Consider the following 21064-nt stretch of genomic DNA (forward strand, 5'->3'; position numbering starts at 1 on the left):
CGATCTTCAATGATGTTCCACTGATCTATATGTCTGTTTTTGCACCAGTACCATGCTGTTTTTATGACTATGGCTCTGTAGTATACTTTGAGATCTGGTATAGTAATCCCCCCAGTATTGCTCTTTGTGCTCAGAGTTGCTTTGGCTATCCAGGGTCTTTTGTGACTCCATATGAATTTAAGGATGCATTTTTCTAATTCTGTGAAGTATGCCATGGGGATTTTGATTGGGATTGCATTGAATTTATATATTGCTTTTGGTAGGATGGTCATTTTAACAATATTAATTCTTCCAATCCATGAATATGGGAATTCCTTCCATTGCCTGGTGTCTTCCTCAATCTTTTTCTGTAATGATATAAAATTTGGCCCAGATGTATTTATCGCATAATTCTACCAGACATTTAAGGAAGACCGCACCAACCAATACTACTTAAATTATTCAAAATGATAGAAACAGAGGGAGAACTCCCAAATTCCTTCTATGAAGCCAGCATCACTCTAACACCCAAACCAGGTAAAGACACAACCAAAAAAGAAAACTATAGAACCATATCCTTAATGAACATAGATGCAAAAATCCTCAACAAAATACTTGCAAACCACATACAGACACACATCAGAAAGATCATTCACCGTGATCAGGTAGGCTTTATCCCTGAGATGCAGGGATGGTTCAATATACACAAGTCAATAAACATCATTAATCATATAAATGGACTCAACCACAAAGACAAAAACCACATTGTCATCTCAATAGATGCCGAAAAGGCTTTTGACAACATTCGGCATGCATTTATGTTCAAAGTCCTAGAGGGAACTGGACTGGAGGGAACATACCTCAACATAATTCAAGCTATATACATCAAACCAACAGCCAACATCATTCTAAATAGAGAAAAACTGGAAGCATTCCTGTTAAAATCAGGAACCAGGCAAGGATGTCCACTATCTCCAGTCCTTTTCAACATAGTGCTTAACTTGCTAGAGCAATAATACAGGAGAAGGAAATTAAAGGAGTACTAATAGGAAAAGAAGAGGTCAAACTATCACTTTTTGCAGATGATTTGATACTATGTCTACGAGATCCCAAAGGTTCCACCAGAAAACTCCTAGAACTGATCAACACTTTCAGTATAGTGGCAGATTATAAAATCAATCTACAAAAATCAGTAGCCTTTCCATATACCAATAACAAGTAATTGAAGAAAGAATATAGGGAAATGTTCCCATTCACAATTGCTGCAAAAAATTAAAATATCTTAGAATAAATCTAATGAAAGTCACCAAATATCTCTACAATGAAAAATTTGAGATATTTTATTGTTTTTAATTTTTGTATGTGTATGAGTGTATTGCCTGCATGTATGTAAGTGAACCCATGTCATGCAATGACTGGGGAGGACAGAAGAGGGTGTCAGATCCCCTGGAAGTGGAGTTATGGATGGTTGTTAGCCATCCGTGGGTGCTGGGGTGCTGTGGGTGCTGAGACTGGAACCCAGATTCTCTGGAAGAACAGCAAGTGCTCTTAACTGCTGAGCCATCTCTCTAGCTTCTAATTGGCAATTCAAAAGGGCTGCGATCTCAAGAATTTTTATCTTTTATAAATGTAGATGTATAAAAAAAGGATTTCTCTTCAATTATGAGGAAGCATCAACATGTTTATGTAACTAGGCTACTTTGTGATAATGCACTTTCACAGAGTCCAGTTTGTAAATGTTAGTAATAAGCGTACAATGAATTAGAACTATCAATACATATTGGCATAATGTATGACATACCACCAGTACTGGAACCAATATGAAGTTGAAATATGTGGTATAACAAATTATGAAATGCATGATGCCAATTTAAAATAATGGAAAACACCAAAACATTCAACATATGAAAAAGTATATTATATGGGTAGATTATGAACAGTTGCAAAGAGGTTATCTATTCAAGCAGGCTGACCTTTTCAAACATTAACTATATTTTGATATCTTGCATCCTTGTTGTTGGATTTTTTTCCCCCACTTAAGCCATAGAGACTCACACAGTCTCTCCTGGAAGCTCCCTCAGTCACCCCCCCCAGAAATGCATGATCAGGTTTCTAGGCATCCACCCACTTAACTATCCCTGTGCAGCTGAAAGTACACTGGTTTCTCCCTCAGCAGTTCAGCTCTCAACTCCTCATATATAACCATTTTTATCTAATAGGAGCTGTGGTTTAGGGGATATATATTTTCAGGTTTCAGCATTTGGCCTTTTAACCCTTGTGATTTTGTTTTTTTCCTGGGATTCTCACTTTTGGAATGTTGGTATCTGGGACTGTAACCTTCAGAACTATGTCCAGCCCCGAGTTTACACAAATGAATACTCCTCTCCCCGCTCCTCCAGCTGGCCGTATTTACAATGTAACAGAGGTCCTTCCAATCTTATGCTGGGCCTTTGAGCAAGATCAAGCTGTCAGAATAAGGATTTCAGGATGGAGAGTCCTTCCCAGGGGTTGATTCTATTTATATAGTCTCTCAAATACTGCAGATACAGTCTGAATTCAGTTCCCTCATTTTACCACTCATCTGGGAAGCCCATATTCTCTGAGGTATCACCTCAGGGAAAATGATATTGATTCTGTTTTACAGAAGAGGATGAAGTAAGGAAATTGGGTCAGACTACAGTGACCGTTATTCAGTACACAAATCATGAGATGTCGAAGTGGCTCTTTGTGGTTCTCCCATCCAACTTTTCACAGAGTAGAGCATCCTGACTAGGCTGGTTTTTGTCATGTTGCTGGATGGTTCACCGTGGTCAGTGAGCTTCACTTCACCACCAGAAGTGGTGTTTCCCGAGTGCCAGGCTAAAGGTGTACTCTGTAACTTGCTTTAATTTGTCCTACTTTTTGTTCTCGGTAGCTACATAGAATAAGTCCAGCCATAGATTGGTAGATTGACCTATCCATTAATTTACTCATTTTGTATTGAATGCCTAGTAAGTACTGTGTAGAGTGCCAGCTATGAGCCTTGAACTCCAGGAGCTGAAAAATTATTATGATGTAGCCTGGACATATGTAAACATAAGTCATACAATGTCCCATGAGCACTATAAATCCTGTATTAGAATGAGGAGGAAGAACAGGATGGTGTGGTTCTACAGACATCATCCATGCTCTTGTCTAAATCTTTGTGTCTCTCAAAAATGTATACATTGTAATTATAACTAATATGGTGATATTTGGAGGACAGTAGGTCATGAGTGTCAGTGCCCCTATTAAAGAGGCCCCTCAGAGACCCCTCACTAGGCTAGGTTGGAGGACCCACAGGTATTTGTGATCCATCTGCCTCCTCTCTCCCCAGCAGCACTCTGGTCACAGGTACAAGCCACTGGCAAGGTGTCCATGTTCCTATAAACAACCTCTCACCCAAGGTCTTATAAGCAGCTCTAATGAAGTTCATTGGATCAGGTAAAATGAGCATGAATGTAGAAGGGGGGGTCAGCTGGGAAGAAGATCAGCAGCAGGGGAGGCGGCAAGAGATGGTTGTGGAGGGTGAATACATTTCGTACATGTATGAACAAGAAAGCCGGGCAGGTAGCCCAGCCAGTAAAGTTCAATTCCTAGAACCCACATAAAAAAGGCATGGTGGTGCCTGTAATCCCAGTGCTGGAGAGGCAGAGACAGGAGGCCTTCTGGGGCTGGATGGTCAGCCAGTCTAACCTAATTAGTAAGGTTCAGGCCAATGAGAGACCCTGTCTCAAAGGAGGGGAATGGTATTCCTGAGGATGATTTCTGAGGTTGTCTACAGCCTCCATACTCACATACACAAATGTGCATGCACACCCACGCATGTGTACCTGCATACATAAGAATACACATATACACTTGTGCACACACACATTTAAAAAAGACTAGTACAGTGTGTATTAAGATATTAATTATTAAGAACAGAAATGGAAAGAAATTAAGCAGAGTAAGGCTAGTGATTAGTATTAAAGCAATAGAGAAAAAAACAGAAGAGGGGCTGGAGAGATGGTTCAGTGGTTAAGAACACTGGCTTCTCTTGCAGAGGACCCAGGTTCGATTCCCAGCACCCACATAGGGGATGACAACCATCCATAACTTCAGTTCCAGGGGATCTAATGCCCTCTTCTGACCTCCACGGGCATTGCATGACACAGGTGCACTTACACACATGCAGGCAATACACTCATATACATAAAATAAAATAATAAATAAAATACTAAAAAAAGAGTATCACCTATTTAAAAATAGAAGAGAGAAAATAGAGAAACAAAAAGAGAGATAAAGGCAGACCAAAATGAGAAAAGGGTAGAGAAATGCAAGCATACTCTGAAATAATCTCAGCACTCGAGAGACTGAGGCGGGGAGACCGACCAACCTACCCTCTCAAGGCTGGGACAATCTGTGCTCTTTCTGTGTCCTTTGGGAGAACTTATGTAAGGGGGGCAAGATATGATGCAATGTAAATAAAATTGAAATTCAGTATTAAGTGCCCCCCCCACCAGTTACTCACCTGAGCACAGGCGCAGAGCCTGTTTCCATACCATCTTACCGTTCTTTCTCTGGCTGTTTGGACTGGTGTCATCTGATAAGAGTAGAACCTTTGTGGTATTAAGCTTCCTGTGTTGATCTTTGTGTGATTTGCCCCACAACCAGAATATGTGATTTGTAGGCTGGGCAGTTGCATCTTATAACTAAGGGTGGCTTTTGGTCTTTAGGTACTTGACAGGGGTGGCATGGCTGTGCTTTCGACCCTGGCACTCTCAAACTGTTTGCCTGGCTTGTCCTTCTGGGAAGCTTGTGAGTCTCATTCTGATCTGGAGCTCAGATCAGATCTCCACCATGTGGAACACTGTGTGGTTCTGACTCAGAGATTTTCCACTGTAGCTGGAGGTGTTCTGTATGCCCATCTTGATTACCTTTATAAGACGTGGTGATTTAGTCTGGCAAATTCTTCCAGTGTGTCTAGGATTTTTGTACTGTACATGCTGTGTGTTCATGTGTGCATGTTTATATGTGTGTGGTATGTTTGTATGTAGGCATTGAGAATATAGGGCTTAATTTATAAAATTGTTGTAAGAATTAGACAAAAATACATAGCTTGGCATACAGTAAATCCTTCTTCAACATTGATCTGCTTTTCCTTTGGCAATGTTTAGCAGAAAAGAAAAAAATGATAGCATTTTCTTGTTCCTCTCATAATTAAAATTTAAAAATTTTTTATCAATGTGTGTGTGTGTGTGTGTGTGTGTGTGTGTGACCATACCATAGTATACATGTGGAAGTCAGTGGACAACCTATGGTAAACAGTTATGTCCTTCTACCTTGTGGGTCCTGGGGACCTAATTCCATTCTTCAGGCTTGGTGGCAACTGTTTTCACCCACTGAACCACCTCAGTGGCCCTTTTCCTCATAATGAATTCCTTTGGGGGGGTCTGGAATGAAGGGACAATAAAAACATTCCATAGACTCAACCCAGGACCCAGGTACATGTTTTGCCCTTAGCACCAACAGGAAGGAATTTCCATTGCGATGTTTTAGGCGTCACTGGAAAGCATGTAATGGCAGAGAAGACGTGAATGAGGAGAGAAACACAGTGAGGGGAGACCTGGAGAAATAGAGATGCGTGCCATTAAGGTGATGCCACTTTGAGATGAGGCCCCAGACTAGGAGACCTTTTATCTTAGTATCTCAAAAAAATGGGTGGGGTCAATCTGCAAGGAGCAGGAGCCCAGGATTAAAGGACAGGCTATAGTGTCTTTTGAAGCTCCTCCCAGATCTGTAAGCCTCCAAGAGCAGCTGATTCCTAGCTGCCTACACTACTGATCATTTACAAACATGGATTCACTCCCATCTCTGCTTCAACTTCAAGGGCCATTAAGAATGTAGATGTGAGGAGACTTTCCTTTTTAATAAAACTGAGTCAAATGAAATCTGTTTGTATTTAGGTACCAGATGCTGAAAATCAGTTTTCTAGCTTCTGGGATTTGTTCTCATAATGAGCTGCTAGGGTCTGCTGCCTGGAGATAGCAGAGTTGAGGACTACCAAGTAAATAAGGAATAAGGTGCTCCCAGGTCTTGAGGAGAAAGGATTCTGTGTCTTGCCAAAATGGGCTAGCTGTTAGATCAGGCAGGAGAGAGACCTACAGCCTGGAGCCTACTCACAGTCTATCGTTGTATTGTCGGCAGGTGTGGCAGCTGTTTCCAGTGCCCTGGACCAATCTTTTTCTTCGACACTAAGAGATGGAGAAGGAGCATGTTACACATCTCTGATTTCTGACGTCGGTTACCCACTTCAGGAGGACTCTACGTACTTTACTGGAATTCTTCAGAAGGAAAATGGTCATATCACCTCTTCAGAGAGCCCTGAGGAGCTGGGGACCCCTGGATCCTCCTTACCAGAAGTGCCTGGGATGGAGCCACATGGCTTATTGAGTTCTGATTCTGGAATAGAAATGACACCTGCCGAGTCCACAGAAGTGAACAAGATCCTAGCTGACCCCCTGGACCAGATGAAAGCAGAAACCTACAAATACATTGACATAACAAGGCCAGAGGAGGTAAAAGGTCAGGAGCAGCATCACCCTGGCCTGGAAGATAAATCTTTGGATTTTAAGAACAAGGACACTGACATCTCCACAAAACCAGAAGGGGTTCATGCACCTGATAAACCAGCTCCTGTGGAGGGGAAGATCATCAAGGATCACTTATTCGAAGAATCTACCTTTGCTCCTTACATAGATGAGCTCTCTGAGGAGCAGCACAGGGCACCTCTGGTCACTGCCCCTGTCAAGATAACACTAACAGAGATCGAACCTTCTGTCACAACTACTACCCACGAGAAAACCCCCGAGAACCAAGACCTCTGCCTGAAACCAAGTCCCGACTCAGTCCCTACCGTCACCGTCTCAGAGCCTGAAGATGACAGTCCAGGATCTGTCACTCCTCCATCTTCTGGAACAGGTAATTCTCCATGTTGGGAAAACCCAGCCTGTGGAAATCTGAAGCCCCAAAGCAGTAGAGGATGAAGACTTGCATCTGGGATGCTTGACTCTGTGGACCCCCTCAATCCCACTTAGTTTAACTGATTTAATTAATATGTAGCTGTTTCAGGCCTGTGCCAGAGTCACACAGGTTGTGTTCTGGGATTTCCCTTGAAGACCTACTGGATTTTCTTTGTCAAACGTTTTTTTTTTTGTTTTTTTTTTTTTTTTTTTTTTTTTTTTTTTCTTTATTTGATGGAGGAAGGTAAGGGTGACACAATGAAAACATCGACACCCTTCTGTGGCCCTGGAGCTCAGAGTAGGGAGGTGCCAACTACCTGGAGGTTAGCTCTGTTCCGAGTTCACTGGGTCTCTTGGAGGCATCATGGGGAGAGCACCCCATGGCTGAGTCACCTTGTCCAAGGTATACGACATATCTGATTCCAGCTCTATATCTGTGTAACAGAAGGAGAGGGAGTGGGGGGTGGAGTTTAGGTATAGGAGACTGTGGTATGGTGATGAGGAAATGCTGATGGCTCTGAGCAGGGCAGAGGGACCAGGGGGCAGAGGAACAGAGGACAGAGGGCACAGGCTATGTAGACACCTGAAGCAAATGTACCAGGCTGCAGGGACAGCCAACGGAAGACTTTCTCCTAGGACCTTCTATGTGCTCAAGGGAGGCTAGTGTGGCTATAACATGGGGAAGGGAGGGAAGAATGGTGGGTTCAGGTTGGCAGTGTCAAATGATTGATCTGTATGTTTCATAGAAAAAAGCCAGGAACAAAGGGAGGATCTAAAAGGCAGTTGGGCACCAGAAGCAACTGGGTAAAATAGCCTTTCCTCTCCCTTTAGGGCATCATACCTGCAGCAATAAACATGTTACCTCTGAAGGCACAGGTCTAGTCTTCTAGGTATTCATATTCTATTTGTTGCCTAAATCGATTATTTCTACTTGTATACTGTGCATCTAGACACATAATAACCAACATTATAGCTTGAGGCCTATAGAGTTGTAAAGATAAGAAAAAAAATATTTTATCCTAGAAAGTTCCCTGGTTCCAAGCATTAGCATTTTAATAATTTTTTAGTTCCTATGAAGAATGATAGATGTTGTCTAGAAGAGCTACAGAGCCCCTTTTGAATTAATCAGAACAGATTGCTTTTTTTATTAACGTTTTAAATATATTAGTTTTTTTATTTTATGTGTATGCGTGTATTGCCTGCATGTAGGTAAGTGCACCTGTGTTGTACAATGCCCACGGATGTCAGAAGAGGCTGTCAGATCCCCTGGGACTGGAGTTACAGACAGTTGTTAGCTGCCATGTGGGTGCTGGGATTCGAACACCTGTGTTGTACAATGCCCACGGATGTCAGAAGAGGCTGTCAGATCCCCTGGGACTGGAGTTACAGACAGTTGTTAGCTGCCATGTGGGTGCTGGGATTCGAACCCGGGTCTTCTGCAAGAACAACCAGTGTTCTTAATCACTGAGCCATCTCTCCAGCCCCAGATTGATTTTAAGATCACACTTTGGTTTGTCCAAGATGGAACTCAGTAGGCCCTTTCCCCATGTTCACCTAGCATCCTTTCACTTGAGTAAATAAAGATCCTTGTGAAGGCTCCAACACAATAGTTCTTAACCAGAAATTGGGTTGCCAAATAGTTTACAAGTATTTCACAGAACATTTCTAAAAGTCTACTGTTTAGCTGAGATTCAAATTTAACTGAATGTCTTGATTTTTATTTGCTAAATATAACAGCCTGGCTGGAAGGAGAACCCTAGCTGTTGGAGTCACATGCAGAGTTTAAAAATGCAGGTGTCTGGGCTCTGTCCAGACTGACTTCTGCTAAGTTGGAATTTCTGAGGGTAATTTTTCTGAGCTACATACCTGGTTACAAGCAGCACTGTTCTGGGGCTGGGGAGATTGCTCAGTGGGTGGTGTTTGCCATATAGGTATAAGGAACAGAGTTCGGAGCCCCAGAACCCAGATAAATGCCGGGGGACACACCAGCTCACCTGTAATCCCAGTGCTGAGGGTGGGGACCAGAGACAGGGGATCCCAGTACTAGGGGTGGGGAGCAGAGATAGGGGATCCTGGGAACAGCTGGCTACCTAGTCTAGCTGAATTGGTGTTCTCTGGGTTCCAGTCAGAGATCTTGCCTCAATATATAAGGAGAGTGATGGAGGAAGACACCACCATCAACTTTTGGCCTCTACATGCACATACATGCACACAAGAACACATACCACACATAAATTTAAAAAATAAACACTTGTAAAAATACGAGGCAACTCTCACAAGAATGCAGCTTCTACCTCCTGTGTGCCAGGTACTGAAGAAGCTGCCAGGGCAGTGACAGTGAACACATATTCCTTGGCGTTTCTTTCTCTTCTGGATGCTTTCTCTCTGGGGTCATTGAGAGCGGAGTGTAGGGGTGAAGAAAAACACTAATCAGGTCATCACACTACCCCAGGCACTCCCACCTATCTCCTAAAGGATGCAGTACCAGGCCAGATGGCACACTAAACAAGCAGGAGCTGGGCCATTCCCAGCAGCTTGAATAGTCACGGGCTTTCTGCATAAGAAAGCACCAGGTGTGCCATAGGAAAGGAAGACCACCCCACTGTCCATCTGACCAGCTCATTACTGACTTCCGTGCTTCTCACTGTGCCGTGCTTGTTCACTTACACACACAGGCTCAGCATTTTGAGGGACTGTTGACATCTTTTTTCCCTCTCACTCACCACATCAATTAGATCCTGGGTCTTGTTTCTCTCTCTTCAGTGTCTTTTGAACTTTCTTTTCTATCCGTGGTCGTCCACACTCATTGAGTTGTCCCTCAGTTCTACTCTTAATGACTGTAGTGTGCTCTTATCAGATCCTTCTGCTTTCTCTCTTAAATTTATCCTTTCCGTCCCAGCATCCATCAGTGCCAGATAAAACAATGACTTTCAGACTACGTTTTAGAGCTTTCCAGGGCCAGTCACATTACCTGTTACCTTTCCCTGCAACACTCCAATTGAACTTTTGAAGTAACCGTTTCCTGTTCCACATTGGCATCTTTGCTCAGGGGGCTTACCTTGGACAATGTCAGCTGGTCATGGCTCTATTTGTATTTTCAGATCAATTCAAATGCACTTCCTCTAAGTTCCTCTGCAACTTTGTATCTATCAGCTTTGTTCTTCTGCATGTGATTGTCCAATCATTTTCCCCCTGTTACTTTCCAAACTATAACTGGCCCTTTCTCAGACTTTACTTCCTTTTTTAAATAGGGAAAGCATAGCGCACAGGTGAGAGTGAGACACATTTTCAAGCCACATTGGTAAAGATCCTACCATGAAACCAGCAACATATTCAAAGGTTGTAACTGAAGAGTTTCAAAGAGCTATTTATATATGTGGAAAGATGGTGAGACCTTAAGCCAAGGGAGCTATTACCACCCTCAGATCTAACAGAGTAGGGAGAGGGGACAACATCCAGAAGCCCACTAAGAACAGGAACTTCCAAAGTAACAGTGAGTATAAACATCCCAACATCTCCCTTTGCTAAGTCTTTCCTATTGGCTTAAAATAACCAGAAACCAGAAGGGAAGCGGTCCTGACTAAGGTACAGAACAGGGTACAAATGTACAAAATAAGGGGAATGGACCAAAAGGGGCAAAGAGAGAAAAACTAATAGAATATGTTAGACAGTTGCTTAAACTATTGTCACTAGCCTGAAGCTCCACAAGTAAAGAGCGTGTCCCCCAGAGGATGCTAGCGGATGGGTCTGTGACAAGGGATCAGATGCCCTCTTCTGGCCTCTGCAGTCTTTGCATGATACGGGTTCACTTGCATGTAGACAAAATACTCATACACATAAAGTAAAAATAAATAAATACAAAAATTTTTTTAAATGAATAAAATTTTAAGTAAAAATATTCTTATGGGAAATTTAAATCTCAGAAATCTAGTTATAAATGCTCCCAAAGGCCTCTGACCAAGCAAGGAACAGAGAGTGACTTTCTGATTTCTTGATATTTGTGGGATCAATTGGGATCTGTGTCTAGTAGATTATCTGGTGAAGTCTGTGAAACTGTAAAACTTCCCTTGAGGGAATCAGAAATTAAAACGACTTCTAAAATTTTTGCTGCACTGAAACAGAAAAGCCAGCCAAGGTTCTGTTGCTAAGAAGTGGCTAGGTCATTTTTTAAATAGCTAGATCAAGATGGCTAGGTATGCAAAACACTGACTGATTGGGCCACAACAGTAATAAGCCTTTTATTTCAGGTGGCCTGTCTTTCCAGCAGAGCCCTAGAAACAGACTATTTCTGTGCTAATGAGATGTATGTTTCTCAAGCAACGACAAAACGTCTCCCTTAATGGAATTTTGTTTTATTTTGTCTTTCTGTGTCCATCTGTCTGTCCGTGTGTGTGCTTCTCTGGCTCCTCTTCACTCTGTGGGATGACAGAACCATCTGCCGCAGAGTCCCAGGGGAAATGCAGCGTCTCCGAGGACGAGCTGATTGCAGCCATTAAAGAAGCAAAGGGATTATCGTATGAAACCACCGAGAGCCCTCGGCAGGCGGGACATGCGGCCGACAGACCCAAGGCCAAGGCCAGGTCTGGATTACCCACCATCCCCAGCCCCCTGGACCACGAGGCCAGCAGCGCGGAGTCAGGAGACTCGGAGATTGAGCTGGTGTCAGAGGACCCCATGGCATCAGAGGATGCGCTGCCCACGGGCTATGTGACCTTCGGCCACGTGGCCGGTCCACCGCCGTCGCCCGCCTCACCGTCCATTCAGTACAGCATCCTGCGGGAGGAGCGCGAGGCCGAGCTGGACAGCGAGCTCATCATCGAGTCCTGCGACGCCTCCTCCGCCTCGGAGGAGAGCCCCAAGCGCGAGCAGGACTCGCCCCCGATGAAGCCAGGCGCCCTGGACGCCATCCGGGAGGAGGCCGGTGCGCGGGCAGAGGAGAGCACGCCCAGCGCGCCGGCACGGGTCCTCAGTTTCCCCTCCGATGTTCCCCAAACCCGCCCCGAGTCGCCCTCCGGAGACGGAGCCCCGGCGCCGGAGCAGCCCACGTCGCAGCAGCCTGCCCAGGAAGCAGGGCGCTCCAGCCCAAATCCCGCTGCCACGGAGGGCCCCGCGCTGCTTAGTCCAGGTTTCGCCCAGGCTCTGCTTTTCTTCAACAAGCAAAAAGGTAAAGTCACAGTTTTTCTGATCCAGCAGGTTGCCCCGTTAGCATTCTCCCTGGATGGTCTGAGGGAGGGAAGCCCTCTGGGCCAAACCTAAAGTTGTCACCATGCTGGATATACAGCTGGACAGAGATCAATTCCAAGTGGGTGGAAGGAGGAAAGAGTCCCGATTAAAAGCTGGACAAAGCACGCTGGCAGATGCACGTGTTCCTGTCGCTGGCGGACTGACCCCAAGATACCAAATAACTAGGGGGCTTTAGAGTACTCTCCAGGAACCCTGGAATCAGCGACTGTACCCTTGCTTCCTTTCCAGGGCTGGCTTCCTCTTTAGAAAGGGCTGCCTTCCCAAAATTCTCCAGGCTTTGTTTCTCTAGCCTTAAAGCTGGGGAGTGGCTACATCCAAACCCACCTTTACCTCTGTTCAGTTTTCCTACACGGGCCAAACCCCATTCTTTCTCATACCCAAGGATCAAAAGAGTTGGTTCTTGGTAAGGTTTTTGACTCCTAGATAGTCAGAAAAGACAGAAACCAAATGTGATTCCAGGGTTTCTCCTGTCCCTAAGCAAGACCTGAGGTGACTTGATTTTTAAAGCCTCAGAATTATTTTAATTTGGTCATTACACTCTCCCTATGAGAAAGTCTTCAAATAAAAGTCACTATTTTATCATCCAGATAAAAATCACCCATAACACCTGGCTGCAGTTTTCTCTTGGAATTCAGGAAAGGACCAAAAGAACCAGAGGAATAATCGAGGCCTGCTTAGTCTGTTTTGTTAATGGACTGCATTTGGGTAATGGTAGGGAACTCCTGAGTTGAGAGCTTCCAGAAGGAACTGTGAAACACTCTCAAAGTTTGAAAGTTTACTCAACTCCTTTACTCCAGGTCCCTGCCTGTTCTTCTCTTCTATTTCTTATTTCTCTAGAAGCATTTTGCCTTTTGAAGACAGATGATTTCAAAGGTATGCCTCATGACTGTGTCTTTGCTAACCCAAAGTGTTTCACATAAAAATAAAGAATAAAATCTTTCTCATTACATATTGAAAGCTAACAGATAAATCTTATAATGAACGCGTTAGAACGCGAGAACCTGGAGGAATGAAATAAAAGCTAAGCCTGTTACAGGGTTGTGAAAGCTGATTGCACTGTTGTTGGGAATCAAACCTAGGGCCAATGAGTAACATCCTCAGCCTGTTGACGCTTTTTGAAAAATATTTTATTTATTATTTTTATTTTATGTGTACAAGCGTATTGCCTGCATGTATGCGAGTGCACCCATGTTGTATAATACCTCGGAGGTCAGAAGAGGGCATCAGATTCCCCTGGAACTAGAGTTAAGGACAGTTCTTAGCCACCATGTGGGTGCTGGGAATTGAACCCAAACCCAGGTCCTCTGCAAGAACAGTCAGTGCTCTTAACTGCTGAGCTATCTCTCCAACCCCAACTCTTGATTCCTCAAAAGAGTTAATTTATTTTTATTTTATGTGAATGAATATTTTTCCTGCATGTAAGTGCATCACATGTATTCAGTGCCCTCAGAAACAAGAAGAGGGCATCAGATCCTCTGGAGCTGGAGCTACAAATGGTTGTTAGCTGTCAAGGGGGTTCTGGGAGTTGAACCCAGGTCCTCTACATGAGCAGCCACTGCTCTTAACTGCTGGGCCATCCCAAAAGTTTAACATATATTATCTGTGTGTGAAAGGAGGATATTTGAAGTCAAATTTAACAGTGAGCATGTGTACTTGTTAGTGAGCATTGAAACTAATTTACATTCTTTTGACATCATTCTGACTGGGCTAGAGAAGAGCATTGCAGCTCACATAGAGCCATAGGCAACAGCACTAACATGAAAAACTTTAGTCTCCAGGGCCTGAAACAGGTGATCTTGAGTCATGCTGAGCATTGTTCATGTCACTGTACTGTCATAGGTATGTATCTCTGTCTTAGTTCCTAATGGTCCTGAAATGGGACTATTTTGGAACAATGCTATTCCAGTATGTTTATCCTCCAAAGTAAGTAAACTGAGGGCTGAAACTAAAAGGGAATTTTGCAGGCTCATTTCTTTTCCTAGGAAACCTAAGAGGCAAGTACTACAGCCAGGACTGACTTATCGACATTTGATGAAGAAGTGAGGGACTGTAAAGCTGTAGTTATGAATGCAAAGCTTCCAGAGCATCCTTTATGGTCAGTTCAGCATCATTCAAATCTCTGTGCAAACTGCCCCCTATGGCTTAGACCCTCTGCTACCAAGTTTAGAAGCTACAGAGGAGAGAGCAGCAGTCTTTTCAAAAGATTAAGGCATACCAGGGTGAATAACCTATGCTCACTTGTACTCTGAGAGGTCCTTTGAAATCTAGTTTCCCACTGAGACTCATTGCTCAGCTGCACCAGCTATGAAAAGACTAAAAGGCCATTCTGGGGAAGACAAGCCCTGGGGCTCTGGGCGGATGACTCAGAGCCACCAGAAGGTTATTTGAGCTCTGAGGTTACTTCTGGTCTCAGCAGCTCTGTCTCAGCAGGTGAGAAAGCATACATGCTGCCCTGCTTCCCCCAGGCTGTTCTTAATCACTGTCATTGGGCAGCAGGTCTGCGCTTATGCCAAGCCCTCAGCTGTGAGGCCAAGTCAGCTTTGCAGTTTCCTGTTCGTGCCCACTGAAGCATCCAGTGGAACAAGTGCATTTGAGTTTGTGCGTCTCAGGTATGCCTGTTCCTCCTCTGGCTTTGGAGCCACCTATCTGATGCTGCTCTACAATTCAGAAAGGTCTAGAAATATTTAGAATTAAGATTTGGCAGCTCTCTGATGACATTGTGGTATGTGACCTTAGCGAGCACCAGGCTTACTGGTATACATGGTCTGTAATTTGGAGCACTCTCACCTTTCAGAGATCTCTATAGCTGTGGCACTGAAGACAAAAGTCCTGCTCTTCCCGTTTCATTTCCCCCTGTGCGGTCCTGCCTTCATGGTGCTCGGTGTTCCTCTCTTCCACACTTCTACAACAGTGTGTTGGGATCATCAGACTCTGAAGTCAGTCATTTTGGTTTCTAACTCTCAGGAATGTCCCAGTGAAAGACTCATAAAAGCAAATCCTCAACAAAACACTAATAATAGCCAATATGACTCATCAGGATAGATTAGTGTTAGGCTATGGCAGTTGACTGTCACATTCAGACCTAAAGCCATTCTACTAAAGGTCATTGAGGATATCTGACTTGCCAAGCCAATAGCCTCTTTTCAGTCTAATTTTTCATGTCCTCTCTGCTAATTTAAAGATGTAGTATTGAGCTATCTTTAAAATACTGGTTAAAGGGCTGGAGAAACAGCTCCATGGTTAAGAGTTTGTACTTCTCTTGCAGAGAACTCGAATTCGGTTGCCAGCACCCATATCCAGCAGCTCACCACCTCTTGTAACTCCAACTCCAGGAGATCTGTTGCTGCCCTCTTCTGGCCCCCATGGGCACTGCACTAATGTGCACATCTGGACAGACACACATGCATACACATAAATAAAAATAAATCTTTAAAAAATAAAATATTGCCTAAGAAATCAATGTGTTTGTAATAATAAATTCAAGCTGCACAAAATGGTGCAAAATAAGAAGTTAAGGATCTGTCCACACTCCTGTTTCTAAGTCCCAGACATAACCGTAGGCTGATTTATTTATATTATTGTTCTTGCTCCTTTGAGAAATTTTCTTTAAAAATTGAGATTATATAATTTTTACTATACGAATGATATCATATTATACATATTGTCTTGTAACATTTCACTTTTTTTCTGGGACAAGGTCTCACTAAGATGCCCAGGCTGGTATTTAACTCACTCTGTCATCCAGGTAGACTTTAAACTTGCAATTCTCCTGCCTCAGCCTCCTGAGTAGCCGGGACTACACTGAATTGTAAAATGAGGGCCAATTCGGCTCATTTGGAGATCACTCACTCCTCAGAGCTTTTCCTTCCCTTTTTTACTGATGTTTCTCTTTCTTCTCTGATTACTCATCAACCTCTAGTTCAGTCTTTCGTTGTCTCTGTTTCCAGGGTTCCGGACTTCTGCCTTGTCTTTCTTTCTCTTCCATGCCCTTGCTCCTGTGTCTGATCTCCCCCCGTGGACTTTCAGCCACTGTGTTTTATGCAGCACCTCCCTGGTCTCTTGCTTTGGGGGTGTCCTCTCTTCTGAGCTCCAAGCCCATTTCCTCATTGTTAGTTGGACTTCCTAAATTCAGAACATTCATGTTATCTTTCAAAAATCCACTCTTTTACTTCTTTTCCTTCCTAAGCAAACGAAGTGATATTATTTGATTGCCACTCAACCTCCATGATCATAACTCTCACAGTCAAAACACTATTTTAGGGTTGGGGCTGCAACTCAATAGTAGACAGCCCATCTGACATTCATACGGTCCTGGGTTCTACTCCCAGAACTGCTCAAAAGAACCACAAATTCTTAGAAAGATGATATAGTAATAACTATTGCAGTTTTAAATGGTCAGGCACTTTGGTCATGTAAGAACTTTAGCTGCAGAATGCTGCAGAAAAGGTGAACAAAAAGTATATAAAGTGGATACATGTGAAACTATATTTACCTTTATTTAGAAGCATGTGAGCATCCTTCATATAGCAGTGTTGACAATAAAAAAAAAAGTCTTAGAAGGACTGTTCCATCAACAGGAGGTTGAGCAGATGATTGTGGTTTGGGCATCCACTGGGGTGCTGAAGACCTGGGTAAATAGCCAGTATGAGATGAAGCTAAAAGTTTTCAGCACTGACCTGGTTGTAAACACTTTAGTGTCTGTAGTAGTATTTGGCTATAAAATTGGCTCCAAATGATCTAAAATATACTTAATATTTAAAAAATTATCATTAAGATAAGCATACAAAATATAAAAGTTCTCTTCATGGAGCCCTTAAGAACACAGCTAGTGACGTGGTTTGAGAAATCATGTTTTAAGCCAGTTGCTCCTTTACTGTTGTCCAGGCACTGAAACTTAATGAAATACTTCTGTGTTTGTTAAAAGTTTATGTCCCTTCCCTACCTCTACTCCAAGCTATGAAATGAGAGTGGGCCAAGACCTAAATACGAACTTTAAACAGCTACTCCCAGAGCTCAAGACTGGCTTTAGTAAGTGGACAAGCTAAGCAGTTGGGATGTGCAGTAAAGTGTATCTCAGTGCAGCTGCCTCAGATTTAGCATCCTTTTAGACAGAAGATACTGAGGGACTCAGAACTAATCCCATTTCCCCTGGTTAGAGAGGTACCTGCCTTGTACCCTGCCTCCTCCTTTCTCTGGGACTGGCAGCAGACTGAGCTTGGATGGCCCAGTCCCCGTGACAGGAAAAATTCTGTCTCTTCCTTAGGGTGGTGATTTCACAGAAAGGCTCTCAGAAAGGCTCTCTCAACATAGGCTCGATTTTCAGCCACCAGGTGTTGATGGTGCTTGTTATCATTTGTCATTATTATACTATACATTGTTTCTGTCCTAAAATATTTGGGAGCGAACCAAATCAGAATAAGCCAACTACTTTTCTTCTTGTAATTCTAAAATAAACAGTCATTATACTTACTTGCTTCCATGAGATTGAGTTCATAAATCAGACCCTGAAGACTCTTGGAAAGTCTCTTCCTTTCACGGTACAGATTTCAGCATCAGCCGGCGGTCTGACACTCTTCCGCTAAGCTGCTGCTCCGTGTCAGTTTTCAGCAAGATGGAACAGTAATTGCCTGATAAAGTCGGGCTCTTATTTCAGTGTAGGCCATTGTATCTGTCAGAGTTCTCTAGAGGAAAAGAACCAATACAATTACGTAAGGGGGATTATTGGAGTGGCTTACACGCTAGGGGCTAAGTATTTCAACCCTGGCTGACTGCATACTGGAGAGGCCATGGTAACTGCTCAGGTCAAGAGGCTGCATGCCTCAGCAGTTCTGATTTGGCACCGAAGGCCTGGAGAATTCCTAGAGAGCTGTTGGTCTTCATTCCACATTGGAAGACTGAAGAACTGGCTTCTGATGGCAGCAGCTACAGTGGAATAGACCCTCATCAGCAAGAGGTGAAAGCAAGCAGCCCTGCTTTTTCCCTTGGAACACTTTGTGTCTAGGCTACCACTAGGAAGTACTGCCCACTCTGGAGGAGGGTCTTCCCACTCAGTTCATTCTTCCTGGAAATGCATTCACAGACCCATCCAGAAGGGTGTCTCTTAGTTATTTCCAGATATAATGAAGTTGGCAATCATGCTTAACAAGCACAATCGTATAAATACTTAGAGATACAGAGTTTCCCACCTTAGCCCATTCTGAGCACCTAAGCTGTTTCTGTGAAGCTTTGCACAGTGACAGAAGATGCTCTCCTGGTCTACACATTCTTGGACCGAGACTGCTAGTAGCCAGCCCATCCATTGGCTTCCATTCACTGGCTTTTCCTTCTGAAGGAGACACAAGGTTAACATTGTTCAAACTGCATGTGGATCTGTGTTTTAAAGAGAATGGATTCAGAGCCTTTGGGGAGGTGTCCTTCTTAGCCTTGGGTAAATTTGCTCCAAATTGTGATAGCCCCTGGTATTTATTGTTTCCGGAGCTAGAGAGTCTTGACCCTTCTTTTCCAGGGTGTGCATTAAGATCCAAAATGGCTGTTCAGTGTGAAATCTTGAGATACAATAAACCCCAACTCATTAGGAAATTTGGCCTGGACACAGAATGGGACATAGATTAGCTACTAAGATGGATGCAAGTCAGTCTTGAACTTGCCTGTAGAGAGAGTTCACAGATGGTAACATTTTGGTTCTTCCAATAAATTATGACCCCTATCCAGGCTCTTTATCCCTCACATAAATGGTCTTTACTTACAGAGCTAAGAGGACATAACTCACACACTTCTAATTTGCAGAGCCAAAACAAGCTCCAAGGGATTCCCTGCCTCTTTCAAATGCCTGTCTCACTTTCCACAAAGTTTGGATGAGTTGCTCATAAGTAGTCACTACACTTCTATAGTTTATCTTTGTAACCACACAAAACATCCTTGAAATACAGACAGAGCATAGATTTCACTCAAAGATATGCTACCCATGCCAGGACAAGACCTTCATCCATTCATTCTTCCTTTGATTTGACCAAAATGTCATCCTACATGCCTGACACAAGCCATGTAGTAACACCCAAGGCAGAAGTGAATAGATCCTTTGTGGGACAGTTGGGGAGGGGCAGACTTTACAAGGATATCACCAGAAGTCAGTGAAGTTCTTGGAGAGAAATCAACAAAGGAGTCAATTATGATAAGAGCTGATTATTTCAAGTTCCAGGGCAGTAGAAAATAAAGGTCAGAAACAAGAAAGCTGGGGACATATTCTAGAAATGGAGAAAAAAATGATATAGCAGGATGTGTATGCTAAGGCATAGTGTCAAGAAATGCAGTTGGAAGGCTGGTAGTGCTCTTGTAAACACACACCATGATACTGAGTTTGGCCTTCTTTGCATTTTACAAAAGCCATATTAGATGCTATAGAGAGGTAGGTTTGGGGGGAGGCCAAGCTTGGAAGAGAGAAGATTAGGAAGTTATTGTGGGAATGATGATGGACAAGAGAGAGTAGGGTCAATGGAGATGGAGAGGAATGGATGGACTGGAGCTGTTGGAAGAGTGACTTATAGGACTTTTCCAACTTATAGGACTTACTTTGCATCAAACTTTGAGTGATTCAACTCCCAACACCTATATGACATTTCAGTTTTTGCTAACATGGTAAGTAAAAACAGATGCAAAAATACTCATAAGAGGAAAACGCACCCAGTATTTGATGCTGCTGCTTTAGTTGTTACCCAGTGTGTGTGTGTCTGTCTGTCTGCTATTGGAAAACCACCCATAAGCATTCCCATGGCACTTGAATGTCCATACAGTTGGCACCCAATGTCTAATTTTTCTAATGCAAAAATCTGTGGGTTCATTTTGTCTAGGTGACAGTGACATCTAGGTGGCAGACACTGGAGCTAGAACAAAGGCCATGCTTGCCACATTTGGAGTTTAGATGAGGCACTTCTTGAAAGAGACAGAGATTATGGACGCACAAATTGGCTAGTTAGAGTTGGATCCAAGCTTGGATAGGGCCAGGAAGTCACAAATTTCCGGAATATCTAAAACTGTTCAAAATATGAATAAAAATTACACTAACAGACTAAAAATCCTCTTGCCAGAAGCAGAAATTAAAGTCAGAGGAAAGGTAACTTTAAAGCAGACTCTTGAGCTGAGTGTGGGACCAGCATATCACAAGGTCTGTTACTTCAGATTATAATTGACCTTGGTCACCATCTGAAGTTTCCTTATTGCTTCCTGAGTCCACTCTGTCTCTTTAATGACACATTCTGGGCTTTGAAAGGGTAAACTATTGGTGAGTACTTTTCTATCTCTTTCTGAACCTTTGAGGTGGATGGCAAGGAGAGTGGATTAGGAACTCAATGGAACCTTGCCGTGTTTTCTAAATAGTTTCTCAAAGAATGGTGGGTGCACCATTTACTTCAGAAACAATGCATTAAAATATAGATTCCTGGACCTGGGAGAAGCTGACAAATCGCTTTCAACATGTCGCTCCCCCATGGGACTGCAGGTCCACCAGAATTTGAGAATTACTGGAAGCTGATTGCTCAAAGTCTTCATGGTAATCTTCTGTCAGATTTTTTCCTCTAGTGTTTCAACTTTTTCTAAAGACAGTATCAGGCTCCTGAAAGTTGGGGTTTTCTCTATGTTTAGATGCTAGTCACAATGGTCAGTGTGGGTAAATGATGCTTACAATGAAATGTGCACTGTTCATTTGGAGACCAGCACCTTTTAAAAGAAATGGGAAGGAAATCATATAAACCCCAGCGGCCCATGCAGAGGCTGCTCCAGAGTGTCTCTTTACCCCACAATACTTCCAAGATAAAGCCTCATGG

The 21064-nt window shown here is 43.3% G+C and overlaps 1 protein-coding gene across 1 annotated transcript in view; it reads left to right on the forward strand.

Moving 5' to 3' along the window:
- Rtn1 (reticulon 1) overlaps positions 1-21064 on the forward strand; it is a 245860-nt gene that overhangs the window by 116618 nt on the left and 108178 nt on the right. The window contains exons 2-3 of the mRNA XM_008839495.2: positions 6187-6960; positions 11431-12165. Of these exons, the coding sequence (XP_008837717.1) occupies positions 6187-6960; positions 11431-12165 (1509 nt within the window). The remainder of the gene's footprint in view (positions 1-6186; positions 6961-11430; positions 12166-21064) is intronic.

Source organism: Nannospalax galili, unplaced genomic scaffold (genome assembly GCF_000622305.1).
Source record: "Nannospalax galili isolate Female #2095 unplaced genomic scaffold, S.galili_v1.0 scaffold336, whole genome shotgun sequence".
Lineage (NCBI taxonomy): Eukaryota > Metazoa > Chordata > Mammalia > Rodentia > Spalacidae > Nannospalax > Nannospalax galili.